Here is an 18,505-nt window from a genome sequence, read left to right as displayed (position 1 = left end):
ATGCGGATGACGTGAATATGTTAGGAGAAAATCCACAAACGATTAGGGAAAATACGGGAATTTTACTGGAAGCAAGTAAAGAGATAGGTTTGGAAGTATATCCCGAAAAGACAAAGTATATGATTATGTCTCGTGACCAGAATATTGTACGAAATGGAAATATAAGAATTGGAAATTTATCTTTTGAAGAGGTGGAGAAGTTCAAATATCTTGGAGCAACAGTAACAAATATATAAATGATACTTGGGAGGAAATTAAATACAGAATAAATATGGGAATTGCCTGTTGTTATTATTCGGTTGAAAAGATTTTATCATCCAGTCTGCTGTCAAAAAATCTGAAAGTTAGAATTTATAAAACAGTTATATTACCAGTTGTTCTTTATGGTTGTGAAACGTGGACTCTCACTTTGAGGAACATAGGTTAAGGGTGTTTGAGAATAAGGCACTCTGGAAAATATTTGGGGTAAGAGGGATGACGTTACAAGAGAATGGAGAAAGTTACACAACACAGAACTCCACGCATTGTATTCTTCACCTGACGTAATTAGGAACATTAAATCCAGACGTTTGAGATGGGCAGGCCATGTAGCACGTATGGGCGAATCCAGAAATGCATATAGAGTGTTAGTTGGGAGGCCGGAGGGAAAAAGACCTTTAGGGCGGCCGAGACATAGATGGGAAGATATTATTAAAATGAATTTGAGTGAGGTGGGATATGATGATAGAGAATGGATTAATCTTGCTCAGGATAGGGACCAATGGCGGGCTTATGTGAGGGAGGCAATTAACCTCCGGATTCCTTAAAAGCCAGTAAGTAAGTAAGTATGCTAAAATTAGTTTTATTAATCCATAATCAATTATTTATAGCTCTGTTTCACACACACTTGTATTATACCAATACCTGGTGTTTCAAAATGAATATCGGGGTTTTAAGGCTTTGTAGTATTTATTACATTCAACGTACAATTATAAATAATACATGAAATGAAAGAGCAACTCAAACAGTTTTTTACGCGCATGCATTGTTTCCTCTGCCTGTGCGTTGAACGAGTGAGAGATTCTTTCACGCGTAGCCCCAAGAATTATGTTTGGAAGGCTAGTCGTGAATTAGCAATTCCAGCGACGTCTGTGTGGACAATTTTAAGGATACGCATATGGAAGTACGCGATTGGTTAAACGACGTTGTACCCGACCCACAGTGTGTAATTTCAAGCAGATAGCCGGCCAAAAATCAATTTTCACACCCTATCTTTAATGCTAAATTCTTATATAGACGTGTTTATAACACTCCAAAGTATACTATCCAAGTGTATACAGATGCTTACATCTGGTAGGGGACCCTCACAACAGAGCGAAAGTTGCATGTCTCCGGTAAGATCATTTGCGCTGCACAGGCGGGCGCGAAGTATGTGTTTGGATGGTGCAAAGTGGTAAAGTTAATGCAGTATTTTTTTCTAATGCAGAGTGTGGATATATTATAAGAAGGTATGTACTTACATATAAGCTAATTTTCGTGACAAAAATTATTATCTTATTGTCTAGAATAAGTGTCTGGATAAACATGTGCAAAGAGTTTGAGTTTTACCTTATTATATATTTCGAATTGACTTTTAAAAGGTGTAGCCCTCTATCACCTCGATAAAATTTTGTAGAGATATTCATTATACTTTTCTGAATACGACGTCGTGATTTTTTTCTGCAAACAGGTGCAGACAGAGTAGCTACTAATTATTTTCAGACACCATGCGCTCCGTAATCCGGAGAGCTGTTTTCCAAATGTGTAACAAGAGCGAGAGAAAAGTGAAATTCTCAAATATAATTGAACATTTTGATCTCAAAGATTACTCTGAAGCAGTGGCGATTTCTCTTAAGGAGCACAGGAGCAGTGCACCACCTCTTCAAATAACGCATGTTTTTAAATTTATATCAATGAGCTGCAGTAGACTATGTGAGCGACATAATTCTTTATTATAATACTATGTAAAAATAACACTGCACGTGTACTGGTCTTGTTGACGCCTGGGACTTACGTTTACCGCTCGACACTTGCGGCACACTGTTCCATTCAAGCATGCGCAGTAGTAGTGTTTCACTGGCAGGCTTTGGAGCATGGTAGGGAGCCAGTACAGTGTGCGAAGCAGGGGTTAGGAGCACTTTCAGATGTGTTCTCAAGCTCGTTCCATCATAAATGTTAAAATGAATAGTGTGCAAAATCTTTTAAATGTGTAATTTTCTATAAGACCTTTACACGAAAAGATCAAAATAAAGAACATGGGTAGACCAACACATGAATTAAAATTATGTGACGAAGAACAGTAACAGAGAAGTGACAAGAAAATTCAACAGTCGGACTTACGAAAAATGCAATACGCGGCTCCAATAGAAAAGACGCTGTATTTTATTTTCCTTGCCTATTGTTCGACAGCGAACATTTATTGACAAAAATAAGTACGTTTTATGAATTTTATCTATTTTTCTGTTTGAATTTAGGACTTGCGTAGTAACTACATAATTTTGATTATCGTTCTGCAGATATGATTGATTTGAAGCACATGAATGAAAGAATTAAAAAACACGATTCTTCAGCTGCACACATCAACAATAATGTTAAATTAGCAGTGTTGGGTCAAACAAACATACAGACACAATTGGATTCAATTGGATTGTTGAACTTCACAATGATAAAGTTACTAAGAACAGATATGTGCGTGGGGTTTTTGTGGAGCTTTTGAGTTGGCTTTAAGAGATCACGAAGACGGAAACTCATCTTTAAACGCGAGTATTTTTCTTGGCCTCATCAATTTCAGTTCTGAATTAGACGCACTCTTAAGGAACATTTGGAAAGAGGGACAGTGTTTAAGAGCACATCAAACACTATACAGAACTAAGTCCTTCAAGCCATTTTGATGTATGCCATGATATTTCAAAGAAATAAAGAAAGCTGCTGACTTTTTAGCAGTTAAGGCTGATGAGACAACACACGTATATTATTTACGGTGTGCTGCAATAAAATTAAACGCTTTACTTTGCTATTACTGGACCTACATAGGAAACTGATTAACTGCAATTTCATGACTAACAAAATTATGTAAATTTATACTTACATAACAAATGTTAATAGTTATGTAGTAGTTAGAACCTATAATAATAATAATAATAATAATAATAATAATAATAATAATAATAATAATAATTATAATAATAATATGATAATCATAATAAATATTTGTGCACCACAAGGATTATTTATCACCACACGCCACTGCTCTGAAGACCTTTTACAGTCATTAAAAAAATGAATTAAATTTCTATGCTCGAAAATTCGATTACGGTGGGAAAAATACAACAGAAATGAGAAAAATGTCTTAAAATATAATGTGTTATGTTTCAACCAAGATGCAAAGTCTGAAAATAAAATATGTAATACTTTGCCGCCTACTACAAAACAATTCCAATTTGATTCTGCCAGTACAAGCATTCGAGACGTCCACGTAAACTTTTTGGAGACTTGGCGAAAGATTAAAATGGAAAAAAAGCTAGTCCACATTTTAAAGAAAGATCGCCAGAAGAAAAGCTTTCTGTTGCCCATATGAATTTCAGAACTTCTAGGAAAAGAGATGGGGCCAATATTGTAGGAGAGCTTTCACTTGCATTACTTCAACGTGCGACAAAATGGAAAAAAAAAATCGTAAAAATTGATTTTGAGGAACGACCAACAATTATCAGCTAACAAGGATCTCGCTTTGATTACTGATCTACAGTTGACCTCAAATCAATATAAAGAATTAAGGGAAATACAAAATCTTGTAACAGTTAATTTAGATCCACCGTTTTACTTATTGCGAAACATTGAAGATAGGATAGGTTCAGGCATGTTGACATGACATGTTGTTGACATGATAAAACAAAGCAGTTGCAATAAAAACGATGCAAATACCGCAAGAATATTTTTCAGGGAGGTTTCCACTTTCGCATATATTATGGGAATAGATGGAAATCTAATAAGTCGTTTACACATAATATATCAGAAACCTTTTTCATGCGGTTTTGCAATACTGATGAACGGGCACTTGACATGTAAGCAAGGGAGACAAGGGAATTATATTTATGCTTGCACAAATAGTATTATATGCCTACAATCATTCACAAACTCTTGGCTCATGGACAGAAGGTCACAGGACACTATTATACTTACTGGCAAACTATCTGAGGAAGCCCAGGAAATGAGGAACAAATACTATATTAGACTTTTCAGAGAAGTCTTCTCAAGAAAAACATCAAGAAAGACACAAATACCTATCTTTTATTCAGGTTACTTATTTCTTTGGACCCTTACATCACCAGCTTAAAGAAATTAAGAAGAGGAAATTGCAGTTGATTTCAATAGTAGTGCTGCAGTTGTCTCCGAGCCTCCATTAGTCGGTGCTGTCAAAGGAGAGACTAGCAGTGAGGATACTGATTCTAATGGGGATGCATCTGACATCCGAAGGAGTAAGATATGTAGCAATATTCCTTCGCCTTACGCTTTCAATTTTAAGTGTATTCCACATTATGAACATTAATTCCACATTATGAACATTAATTTATTTTTTCCACTTGAATCGAATTTTTTTTACAACATTACTATTTTTATTTTCAGTAAAAATAGTTGCTATTTTCATTTTCATTATTAAAAACTTATCAACTTCAGTAATTGAAGGTACATACTAAATTTTATGAAAATTGAGCGATTAGTTTTCGAGAAATGATTTTTGGCCGGCTAGACTCGCTAAATTACACACTGTGCGACCGCTGGATTGGCCGAAAGGGGCTGAATGACAGAGCTCGTTTTGCATGACCTCCATGTTCACCAGATCTTACGCCATGCGATTTTTACCTTTGCGGATTCATAAAGGATCGTGTGGATGTACCTCTACTACCAACTGACCTACCAGACTTAAGACAGAGGATTGAAGCAGTTGTTGGAATAATTACTCCAGACACACTGACCAAGGTTAGGGAAGAACTCGCTTATCGACTCGATGTGTGCCGTGTGACGAATGGTGCTCACATTGAGTACTTGTAACAAAAATGTTTGAGTTGCATTTGGTGTATTATATTTTATAATTGTACGTTAAATGTAATAAATACTACAAAGCCTTAAAATCCCGATATTCATTTCTAAATATTTAGCATTCATATTGTCAATTGTTTTCTCAAGTTGTTTGTTGCCTTCAGTTTTAATTGATTCAGGAGCTTTATGGGAAACTGTTGTCTTATGTTTATGAATTTTTTTCCTAAACTATTTTCCTTTTTTTTCTTGTCACCACTCCTGGCTAACCTTACATTGTATTCCCGCAAATTTAATCCCTGTATCTTCCTGTGTCCCCATACCAACTGTACTGATTTCATGGCAAACAGAACGCCCTAGCAATTTGTTATTTACTTCTAGCCATGAATTTTCATAAGTGAAATACCTGTATTGTTCTTCATTCCAACTATCAGGAGAAGTTCAAGTTTCGTATGATACCAAATTCTCATTGTATGGGCGAATCCAAAAATGCATGTAGAGTATTAGTTGGGAGGCCAGAGAGTAAAAGCCTTTGGGGAGGCCGAGATGTAGATTTATTTATTTTATTGGGTTATTTTATGATGCTGTATCAACATCTAGGTTATTTAGCGTCTGAATGAAATGAAGGTGATAATACCAGTGAAATGAGTCCGGGGTCCAGCACCGAAAGTTACCCAGCATTTGCTCGTATTGGGTTGAGGGAAAATCCCGCAAAAAACCTCAACCAGATAACTTGCCCCAACTGGGATTCGAACCCGGGCCACCTGGTTTCGCGGCCAGACGCGTGTGGACCCGAGACGTAGATGGGAGGATTTGAGGGAGGTGGGGTATGATTGTAGAGACTGGGTTAATCTGGCTCAGAATAGGGACCGATGGCAGGCTTATGTGAGGGTGACAATGAATCTCCGGGTTCTTTAAAAGCTATAAGTAAGTAAATAAGTAACCAAATTCTCATTACTTACTTACAAATGACTTTAAAGGAACCCGGAGGTTCATTGCCATCCTCACATAAGCCCGCCATCGGTCCCTGTCCTGAGCAAGATTAATCCAATCTCTACCATCATATCCCACCTTCCTCAAATCCATTTTTATATTATTCTCCCATCTACGTCTCAGTCTCCCCAAAAGTCTTTTCCCTCACCGGCCACCCAACTAAAATTCTATATGCATACAAAATTCTCATTACATTCATTATTATCCACACTAGTTCAACACTAATTTTCAATAACGTGAGCACAGTTGCTGTTTAAGTTATCAGTACACTGCTTCTTACCATCTGGTTTATCTGTCTCTTTTGAAAATGTTCTCTTCGTCAGCCACTTCATCAGCTCATGATGGCAAGAACAAAACATGATACAACACAGATTTAATCACTACAACTTCATTAAAAACACAATGCGAGCAAGAGCACCAGACATGCTTTGAGGAAGTAGAAAATAAACATGTGAATTCCGTTTCTAGCTTTTGGCACACCAATAATGCTACAAACCTATGAAAATTGAAAACTGAAATTTAAAATACGGTAGTTCTTTTCCTGCCATCTAGCTACTTCGCGCGATTACTACAAAGAACAAGTGCACTTGTGCAAATCAAGATTTCAGGTATAACTCCCTGTAAAGTTGATTTGAATAATTTCGAGGGAAAAATTGTTCCGGGGCTGGGTATCGAACCCGGGACCTTTGGTTAAACGTACCAACACTCTACCAACTGAGCTACCCGGGAACTCTACCAGACACTGATCCAATTTTTCCCTCTATATCCACAGACCTCAAAGTGGGCTGACAACCGTCAAGCAACCAACATTGAGTGCACACTAACTCTGTGTGTGACTTAAATTGTGGTTTTCTGTTAACTAACAGTGACGTGTATTATGCAAATCAAGATTTCAGGTATTACTCCCTGTAAAGTTGATTTGAATAATTTCGAGGGAAAAATTGTTCCGGGGCCGGGTATCGAACCCGGGACCTTTGGTTAAATGTACCAATGCTCTCCCAACTGAGCTACCCGGGAACTCTACCAGACACCGATCCAATTTTTCCTTCTATATCCACAGACCTCAAAGTGGGCTGACAACTGTCAAGTAACCAACATTGAGTGCACACTAACTCTATGTGACTTGGATCGGTGCCTGCTAGAGTTCCCGGGTAGCTCAGTTGGGAGACTGTTGGTACGTTTAACCAAAGGTCCCGGGTTTGATACCCGGCCCCGGAACAATTTTTCCCTCGAAATTATTCAAGTGCACTTGTGTTTGATACCGGTACATAAATAAGACAATATTAAACAAAATAAATGGCAGCTGTGTCAGTCTAAATGATTTGGAGACATGTTTCTGTTCTACAAAAAATAAAACAAGATAAAAATAAAAATTAATAACATATATTTCGGGGGATAGCGCCCACTTTTCCCCACAGTCTCCCCAACTAAAGCACTGTTTGAAAGTTATTTTTCATGTTGGATATGATCAGCATGTTTTCATGAAATAAAATACAGTTCAGTGGAAATTGGTTACTATAAAATTTAAAGTACGTAGCAGCCAAAAGATTGTCCTCCATAAATTCTGAATTTTAGAATTGGTTCTTTCCACTGATCACTATTTATTTATTTATTTATTTACGTATTTGTTTGTTTGTTTGTTTTGTCTATTTATTTATGTATATGTATTTATTTACTACTTGTATATTTACTTATTTATTTAACTCAACAATACTCATCAGGTTTTTAACGTCGAAAATGTATGAGGGAATAATCTCAAAACTCGTATTTTAGCCAATAACCACGAGGTGCAGACAGAATCATTCGATAAGGAAAGCTCTGTCAAAGCTGTTAATGTAGGTTAAAGTAAAATTGGCATTGTGACTTGAGTGTAATTTTTCATCTTTATTTGATTATGTTATCATTTAAATATATATATATATATATATATATATATATATATTATTGCTCTGTAGCAATGGGCTTTAATAGCACAGTTCTATCTATCAAAGATAACATGTTATTGGGTGTAGAAAAAACTGTGATTTCTAGCAACAAGTGCACCAGAAAAAAAAAAAAAAAGACAGGTCGCTCTGAAGCACACTGATGCAGTTTCAATCAAATGCGAGATTGTTATAATACATCAGGAGTGTTGATTTGGGTAGCTCAGTAAACTGCCACACTCATAAGACACAATATTTGCAAAATATTAAGACAGAAATAATGGAATAAAATTTATATCACGTGAAAATACAAACTTACAAGAAAGTAAAATGGTGAGCGGGACTCGAACATGGTATATATATATATATATATATATATATATATATATATATATATATATATATATATAATATTATATGCGAAAAATAATCACTTAGTGATTTAAGATGGTGCTTACTCCATCGGATCCCGGTCACTTAGTCACTCATAACGAGTGCTCCTCTGCACATGTATGAACATTGTGCCACTGTCATACATCTATGATGACGCAGTGCGTGAGGGTAGGCCACTAGAGGGAACCCAAGGAATGGAACTTAAACTGAGAAGATTCAATCCGACATCAGTATGGGAATCCGGTGTGGCTTAGTGGATAGAGCGTCAGCACGTAGAGCTGAAAACCTGGGTTCAAATCCCGGTGCCGGAGAGAATTTTTCTCTGTTCCACTAATCTTTCATCATGTGGTAATTTTTGTTTTGTAGAGTAAAGTAACTTTTGCTTTGTAGGTAGTCAAACATTATACCATTGAGCTATCACACACTTCGACAGTAAGTCTTTGCCAATGTCCATTAAACATGTACATGTGGTAATCATTGCATGCACCTGAAAAATTAATTTTTGTTAAATTCTTGTATTTGAAAGTTTCGTGAGTTAGAAAAAGATAACGGCAGAACAGAGTTACCGGTACATTCATTCTAAAGATGTGGGAGGGAAAAAGAGTAAGTGTAATCAAAAAGACAGTATGATGCAAAATTTTGGTATAGGTGTACTGTATGGCAGCCATGAAGAAGTTTCTAAGCCGGCCATTTTTTTTCTTTCCATTAGTGTACTGCACGTAAAAAATACCATTATTCATAGACGAGTCGAGACAAAATTCTATGTCAAGTCTGTCATTATTTCATTCTGAATTTTGGTACCATATATCACTGTGATAACAACAGTAATGGAGGTGAATAGAAGCATATTGTATATTTATTGTCATTAAAATTATGTATAATTTGTGTATCATTCGTTAATGGTGGTCTGTTACTTTTGGTTTCCAGGAAACCACCCTTAACTACATTTTACTATTAATAACTATTAGTTTTTCCTTCCATTTTTCTTTACTACATACAAACATTTTCCGAGTTCCCTCAATTCTCTTTCCTTTACTGTTCTATACAATTTCCTATATACTATTTCTACATTTAGTTTTAGTTATGTAGTATTTCTTCTATTTTGAAATTGTCCCTTAATTCTCTCACTTCCGTCCTCAGTTCCATCCAGAAATTATTATTGGCCATTTTGAATTCTTTGGGTGTACATAAATGCACCCCAATAAGCATTTAACTTTTTTATTACAATCTAATATTCCTAACCATATAATTTCCTCGAGACTTGTTTTAATTTCCTTAATCATATTTGTTTTTTTCTTCTGTACCCCTGAGTTTCTTCCTATTTTGCTCTACTTGGTTCTTACGTCTTTATTAAAGCATTTGAAACCGTTTATAATTATACAGATCTGGCTTTCAGGTAGTAGCTCCCTGTAAAGCAGGTTTGAATAATTTCAAGGAAAAATTGTTCCAGAGCCGGAACGTTTATAATTAATTTATTATTTATCTGTAACCAAGATTCGTCTAGTCCTAAGAAATCATGTTCTTCTAATAATCGAATAGAAGCATACTGAATTGTACACAGAAATATATTGGCCAAACTAAAAGGAAATTTCAAAACTAGATATTCAGAACACAAAGCAGATTTTTGTCATAGACGTAATAGATCAAAATTTGCCTCCCACCTGATAGAGAATAACCATGAACTTAAAAAAATATCAGATGCTTTACAAATTTTAAAACCTATTAATAACGGGAAAATCAATTTAGTTGCAGAAGAATTTTATATTTCTAAATTTCTCGGTAATAACACTTCCTTACCGTACGTCTTTATGCTCAAAGCATTATTATATGCTAATAGACCTGAAGATGCCATTAATTGGCGAAAGCGCTAGTCATGTTTAATTGTGTAATGACCTAATGTAAATTTTTGTGTTATTTCTTAGGTTAATAAGACAGTTATTGAAGGATTATTATACTTATTTCATTTAGAAGCATATTGATTCAAAAGTTCGTATGTCTAAAGCCTTCTAGGTGTAACAGTGCCCACCTATATATAAGTACGAAGTACAAATTGAAAATAGTCAGTCAGATGATTTAGTTGTCAAGTGCTCAGTATTCAACCAGATTGTAACATACTCCCACAATAATAATAATAATAATAATAATAATAATAATAATAATAATAATAATAATAATCTGTGACATTACAGCCCTTTAAGGGCTCAGACTGACCAGTCAACAGCTGGCCTCACGCCCACATCAACCAGAATGGAGGTATTGTGTGGTTAGTGCGATGACACTCCCCTCCCCAGCCATTATAGCTGGCTTTCATAATCGGATTTCACTGTCTATAATAGTTCTCCAAGTGCATCATGATGTGTAGACAGGTTGAATTTTTGTAGTACGGCCTTTTTATTTTATAGATATTCTATAACGTTTCTTAAATTTCTTTATTATTATTTATTATTATTATTATTATTATTATTATTATTATTATTATTATTATTATTATTATTATTATGATTATTCCTGATGTTACAGTTAGACAACTGAAATATTACTCTTGATTACTGATGTCTTTTTTTTTTATCTTAAAGATGATACCAGTAACAAAGGAGATGAAAGTCCTCCACTTTCTGAGCATGGTAAAGGAAATTCAAGAATGGCAAACGAGAGGAATAAGAATACACCTGTAAAACATTCAACAAAATCCTATAAGAGTGCTGCACCTAATAAAGGAGAAAAGAGGACACCGATCTCAGAAAATGAACCAGGTGATCAGTTGTTTAATGTGACTTCTTACTAAAAGTAACAGATTGCTTACTGTGATAATTTTAGTTGTATTTTTCCCAGAGCATGAAATATGGAACAATATTATGTTACTGTAATAATAATAATAATAATAATAATAATAATAATAATAATAATAATAGCAATAATAATAATAATAATAATAATAATAATAATACTAATAATAATCTGTGACATTACAGCCCTTTAAGGGCTCAGACTGACCAGTCAACAGCTGGCCTCACGCCCACATCAACCAGAATGGAGGTATTGTGTGGTTAGTGCGATGACACTCCCCTCCCCAGCCATTATAGCTGGCTTTCATAACCGGATTTCACTGTCTATAATAGTTCTCCAAATGCATCATGATGTGTAGACAGGTTGAATTTTTGTAGTACGGCCTTTTTATTTTATAGATATTCTATAACGTTTCTTAAATTTCTTTATTATTATTATTTATTATTATTATTATTATTATTATTATTATTATTATTATTATTATTATTATTATTATTATTATTCCTGATGTTACAGTTAGACAACTGAAATATTACCCTTGATTACTGATGTCTTTTTTTTTTATCTTAAAGATGATACCAGTAACAAAGGAGATGAAAGTCCTCCACTTTCTGAGCATGGTAAAGGAAATTCAAGAATGGCAAACGAGAGGAATAAGAATACACCTGTAAAACATTCAACAAAATCCTATAAGAGTGCTGCACCTAATAAAGGAGAAAAGAGGACACCGATCTCAGAAAATGAACCAGGTGATCAGTTGTTTAATGTGACTTCTTACTAAAAGTAACAGATTGCTTACTGTGATAATTTTAGTTGTATTTTTCCCAGAGCATGAAATATGGAACAATATTATGTTACTGTAATAATAATAATAATAATAATAATAATAATAGCAATAATAATAATAATAATAATAATAATAATACTAATAATAATCTGTGACATTACAGCCCTTTAAGGGCTCAGACTGACCAGTCAACAGCTGGCCTCACGCCCACATCAACCAGAATGGAGGTATTGTGTGGTTAGTGCGATGACACTCCCCTCCCCAGCCATTATAGCTGGCTTTCATAACCGGATTTCACTGTCTATAATAGTTCTCCAAGTGCATCATGATGTGTAGACAGGTTGAATTTTTGTAGTACGGCCTTTTTATTTTATAGATATTCTATAACGTTTCTTAAATTTCTTTATTATTATTATTTATTATTATTATTATTATTATTATTATTATTATTATTATTATTATTATTATTATTATTCCTGATGTTACAGTTAGACAACTGAAATATTACCCTTGATTACTGATGTCTTTTTTTTTATCTTAAAGATGATACCAGTAACAAAGGAGATGAAAGTCCTCCACTTTCTGAGCATGGTAAAGGAAATTCAAGAATGGCAAACGAGAGGAATAAGAATACACCTGTAAAACATTCAACAAAATCCTATAAGAGTGCTGCACCTAATAAAGGAGAAAAGAGGACACCGATCTCAGAAAATGAACCAGGTGATCAGTTGTTTAATGTGACTTCTTACTAAAAGTAACAGATTGCTTACTGTGATAATTTTAGTTGTATTTTTCCCAGAGCACGAAATATGGAACAATATTATGTTACTGTAAATTTTTTTTTTTTTTTTTTTTTTCAATTTTCACAACAAATATAAATGGTAAATAAACAATACTGCTTATATTAAAAAATGAAAGTTTTACAAGTCAAACAAAAAATAATGTGAAGTGTATAATATACAGGATTAGTACAAATTTGATAAGTAATTCTACTAGTACTCAAAGTACATTAAGTTCAATTGATTAACATGATGTTGGAATGGTGTCTGTGAAGAGAAAAGGTATTCAAAGTCTATTGTTCTATACAAGTTTCTTATTATTTCCAATGATGATTAATTATTTTGTTAATTGAGAGTCAAATTAAAAAAAAAACTTAATTACATTTATTATTTTGTCTATTTTGCTCATGCATTCAGTAATCAATCTCATATAAAGGTCCCCCATACATACTAAGACTTACTCTGTAAACCTAAATCCACAGGCAAGTCTCGTCGTGAATGGGCGAAAAGTATGATGGCTTTCAAGGCTTTTGGCCTTGAGATAAGTCTTCAGATTTCTAGGACTACTTGAAATTTTCCTACTATAGCGCTCTCCAAATTAAGCGGCAGAAAAAGTAAGCATAGAAATAAATGATACTGCGAGCATCTGGTCGAGATTTCATTGTTACGTTGTGCAGTTCTCTATAGGGAAATGGCGGCAAGCTGTGAAAGTTCAGATTTAAGGAACTGTTCTCATGCATTTCTCTTAGAATTTATAGAAATGTGTAAATATTTTCCATAGAAAATCAAAAAAGTTTTAATAACACTTATAACAGCGAATCTGTAGATATATTTAAAAATCATGCTAAGGAATCACTTAGAAATGAATGGAGAACCATGGAGGAATAGTATTTCTCGAGTGATCGGATTTCCCCAGGGAAATAACTTCACTGATCTCTTATGTCTGCTTGGTAAACTAGTCTAGAGGTAAGTCTGAGCATGTATGGGCAATCATCCAATTCAGACATACCTCCCCGTATATGGGGCTCTTAAGAATTCTTTTATTTTCAACCAATCACGGCCATCTATCACTGTAATACTGTCGAAATAATCTTGCCGTACCAGATTAGAAATTGTCTGCGTATTGCCACACATGATTTGCAATTGTTTTTGTTTAGTGCGGGAAATATTTAGAAGGCAGTGATAGTAAGTTCATTATGGCGATAATTCGAAAAGATTCGGCGAAGCAACTGAAAGAAATTGATGAAATTAATAATGCCATACCAATAAATACATACAGACCCCAAACAAATGTTTGGAAATATTAATGCTGTTTTGTAAAAGAACGAGGAGACAAGCTTTCAGCCATTACCGGTACTTAAATTCAACAGAGCAATGCAGTTTTGCAAGAGTAGGCTGTAAACATGAAGAAAACCAGTGAGAAGGTTACGTGGCATCTTGTGAGACATCCAAATTCTTCTCTTCAGGCGTCAGTCTCAGAACTTAATGACTTTACCACGTAGTTTCGAAACGTTGTAAATGTCTAGTTCCAGAACAAGGTGGAATACCCAAAGGTCTGTTTCTGATTGTGTGTTGTGTTTTGTTTCTGATGCAGAATCTTTTTTTTTCAAACTCTATGCACTTAACATCGTGGAAAGTATAAAAAACTTGAAATATGAATGCTATAATGCTTTCAGGCGCACTAAAACAATAACGAATACACCTACAATAATAATTGTGACAAAAGTAGAAAATGAACTTCGAAACAGTGAAAGTAACTGCCACGCCAGAGTACAAACACATGTCACATCCACACCCTGCCATATAATTCAGAACTGCGTGTTCATGACAAACCAAAGCAACTACAGTGAGCCACTTCCATAACAACTCATCATTTGTAATTGCTTCACATTGGTTGGTTTGAATGGTTACAGTACCTTGGAGACTGTGTGAAGTTGTAAGACTCAGTGCCTTTCTGTTTCTTGATGGTCTTCAAATCCATTTGAAAGTGATTTTTTCAATAAAATGTTAGATTTCTTTACTCATTCTATTAAAAATAAAGACTGTATACAAACATGTTACATTTGTCTTATTTTTCAGATGTAAGACGATCAAAGAGGAACAGAGTGAGACGTTTGGAATATTGGAGAGGAGAAACGATAGAGTATAAATTAGGAATGGACAACTGTCTTGAAGTGGTGGGCATAATCCCTGGGAGTCCAGATTATATCTGCAGTCCTCTCCTACAGAAAGGTTTACATTTTACTCATATATTACTATCATTAATCTTTGATTATAGTATTCTGTAACTCGTATCTTAATCTGCATCTTGCACACCACAATTTTTCTTGAAGCAACATGTTTCTCATGCAGCATTGTTTCATATACCTCTGGAACTGATTCTATGCTTTTGCAAATTTATTAATGTTTGTAATTCATATTAATATTTTGCATGTGAAGTAAAGACTTTGAAATACGGTATTATGTTTTCGTCCCAGATGTCTTGTTTAACATACAGGGCTATTCAAAAAGAAGGAGCAGATTTCAAACATTTATTTCTTCCAAACTACAAAAGATAGAAACACAATTCCAATGTTCCTGGACAGAGAAAGATTCAATGTTGTATGCATTCAATATGAGCACCATGTGTTACACGACAAATATAAAAACTGAGGCTCATTTCTTGCCACACATGAATCAGCTGGTCTCTAGTTCTTGAATTCACAGCTTCAACAATTCGATGTCGCAGACTTTCAAGAATGTCAGGCATAGGGGGGATAAAAACACGGTCTTTTACGTAACCCACAGATAAAAATCACAAGGAGTGAAGTCTGGAGACCTAGGAGGCCATCAGCGATGAAGTTGATTTTCTCCTCCTCTTCCAAACCAACGTCCTGGAATGGTGTCATTCAGGTAACGTCAGACATGGTTAGAGAAATGAAGCAGGGCACCATCTTGCATGAAGATGAAGTCATCTGAATCATCTTCAAGTTCAGGAAATAACCAGTTTTGAAGCATGTCTAGATAGGTTATTCCTGTCACAGTTTTCTCCATGAAGAAGAAAGGTCCATAAACTTTGTTTACAGATATGGCACATAAGACGTTAATCTTCGGTGAATCTCTTTCATGTTCAATAACTGACATAGGATTTTCACCTGCCCAAATTCTAACGTTATGGCGATTAACTTTACCGGAAAGATGACAAGTGGATTCATCGGAAAAGATTAATCATTCAGAAAAATTGTCTTCTTCCATATCATCTAGCATGCTAATGCAAAATTCGTACCTTTTGTTGTGGTCGTCAGGATGTAATGCTTGCAATAACTGCAGTTTGTACGGCTTCATGTGCAGACGGTGTTTCAGAACTCACCATACCGTTGGTTGAGGAATGTTCAGTTCTCTGCTTGCTCGTGTTGTGGATTTTTTGGGCTCCTTTCATAAACTCTACAAATACGCTCTACATTTTCATTCGACGTGTGTGGACGTCCCGTGCTTTTCTGTTTGCAGATGCAACCATCTTCTATGAATTTTCGATGCCATTGGTAAATCTGCTTATGATGAGGCGGTTGTTTATAAAACTGACGGCGAAAAGCACGATGAACTTCAATGATGGACTCTAGTTTTGCTAATTGCAGCACACAAAATGCTTTTTCCTGTTGTGTCGCCATTTTACTACAGACAATCAACAGCGCCAATGCGGCCATGATTGGAACTTCTACACGGACTGTTCAAAATTTAAATTTTCTTCTGTCCAGGAATGTTGGAATTGTGTTCCTATCTTTTGTAGTTTGGAAGAAATAAATATTTGAAATCTGTTCCTTCTTTTTGAATAGCCCTGTATATACTGTAGGTGAAATTTGGATTTTATATTATATACAGAGTATATGAAGTATTATAAGCCAATGAATCTTAAAAGGATCAATAAAACTAAATCCTAATCTTTCCAAACTAAACAGGAAGGGACCTTCCAGAAAATGACATTGACAACTTTTCAGTGTGCCCCCTTCATATAACACTGGGGAGCTAATTTCAGAATTTTAAATGAAATTACGGTATAATTTTTGTACTTTCTGATCATTTTTCTTTTCGAGTTTAGCAACTTTCATCTAAAACTTTTGGAATTTTGAAGGCATGTCAGTTAAAATACTAAAGATGTTGCGGCGGTTTACAACAGATTAGACATGCTTTTCCCCTGTCAAGACAAATTTCTAAAGCATCTCAACCATTTTGATGGTACAGCCCCCTTGCTGTTACATTATATTCATGCAGTCTTTTGAAGTGTTTAGGTGTGCTTAATAAAAAATTAAAACTAAGGTAACACTACAAATCAAATATATTTGAAATTAATAGAGGTTTAACAATAAATGTTACAAAATTATTATGCCGCAATTTATCAAACTCTTGACATGTTCACAGTTTATAATAATCACTAGTCAACAGCATTTTTTGTGCCGACAAACAGAATGCTGATTATTACCAAGTCTGATACGCTGATTACGAATATGTAATCAGATTTTTTCCATCACGTCAGGTTTCGGAGCACTGCAACAATGTTGTATTTTATGAATAGCCATAAATACAGTGCTGGCGGGAAGTAACTATGTATTATTAATTGGCTGTGGAATTTTTAATATTGATGCAACCATAATGAAAATTGTGTGTACATGTAAATCATTAAATAGAGTTTGAACTTTTGCGCGTCCATAGTATAGATGGTGGCCGTGAAGGGCGGTTCGCGCAACAATAGCAAAGATGGTCGATCACCTGTTTGTTCGCGAACGAACTGCACGCTATGAAGTGTGGAATTCCGTTGTTTTCGTTCAGAGAAGGTGCCATACAGAGAAAGGAAGGAATGCCACAATCCGTCCAGAGACAATAAAGAATTGGGAGCACAGATTCGGGGCATTATCATCAATGCCCCACGCAACTTCCTCCAGAAGACTGTGGATTCCATTACCTGCTGCTTGAGGAAATTGGTGGAAGCCACAGGAGCCTACGTTTAATTTCGATGTATGCATACGTAAATTTCAATAATTTAGCTTTATAAATATAGAATTTATACACATTTTTCAATACCTAGTATACATGTACAAAGTCCCTCTTCACTTGACACATCTGAATCATGGTTTGTTGATACTTGAGAGAAAATATAGACTTACAGGGTGCCTGGTAATGAAAACAGAGGCAGTCAGTCTGTATTTTGTTTAGTTCGGGTGTAGAGGTTTTGTTAGTAGTGTGAACTGTTCTGTATGAAATGAAATGAAGAAGCAAACGCCTAGTTGTAAAAACTTTCTGAACCAATGGTATGGCGTGAACAAAAGAACCACAAAGATGACTGTTATTTCTGCTTAACCAATGTTACTGGATTTTCTTAAAAAAATAAGAGACTCGTTCAGTTTCCTAATCTCCCATCAGCTACAAGACCAATACCTCATGGAGAAAAATTACCTGTTCCCATTCCACCTTCTACATGGCAAGAAGAATCGGAATCTGACATAACGTCATCTGATGATGTGCAGCTCTCTATATCAAGGGATGAAGTCTACATTCCAGATGAAGAGAGAGAAGAAAAGCCACATTTAAAACATAGGTGGAACTCAACGATCTAGTACGTGATTTGTACTTAACTAAACAGCTGACTGAGCTTCTAGAATCTCGTCTTCAGGAATGGAAGCTGCTGGATAAAGATACTAGTGTTTCGGTATTTAGAAACATAAATAAGGATCTGTTACCATTTTTCATAGTTGCAGATTGTGGAGTTTGTACATGCAGCGATGTAAATGGACTGATTAAAACTAGGTATTACACATAAT

General features: G+C 35.0%; 1 protein-coding gene and 1 non-coding gene across 8 annotated transcripts in view; one reads left to right on the top strand and one right to left on the bottom strand.

Moving 5' to 3' along the window:
* The window catches only part of LOC138704910 (uncharacterized), a 148,043-nt gene that overhangs the window by 72,100 nt on the left and 57,438 nt on the right, over positions 1–18,505 (top strand). For all 7 annotated transcript variants that reach the window (XM_069833311.1, XM_069833309.1, XM_069833310.1 and 4 more), the window contains 4 exons: positions 10,937–11,113; positions 11,720–11,896; positions 12,478–12,654; positions 14,793–14,945. In XM_069833311.1, the coding sequence (XP_069689412.1) occupies positions 10,937–11,113; positions 11,720–11,896; positions 12,478–12,654; positions 14,793–14,945 (684 nt within the window). The remainder of the gene's footprint in view (positions 1–10,936; positions 11,114–11,719; positions 11,897–12,477; positions 12,655–14,792; positions 14,946–18,505) is intronic.
* TRNAN-AUU (transfer RNA asparagine (anticodon AUU)) lies at positions 6,990–7,062 on the bottom strand. Its single transcript has one exon. It is a non-coding gene; the product is annotated as a tRNA-Asn (tRNA).

This window comes from Periplaneta americana, chromosome 8 (assembly GCF_040183065.1).
Source record: "Periplaneta americana isolate PAMFEO1 chromosome 8, P.americana_PAMFEO1_priV1, whole genome shotgun sequence".
Taxonomy (NCBI): domain Eukaryota; kingdom Metazoa; phylum Arthropoda; class Insecta; order Blattodea; family Blattidae; genus Periplaneta; species Periplaneta americana.
This window is presented reverse-complemented; position numbering and strand designations above follow the sequence as displayed.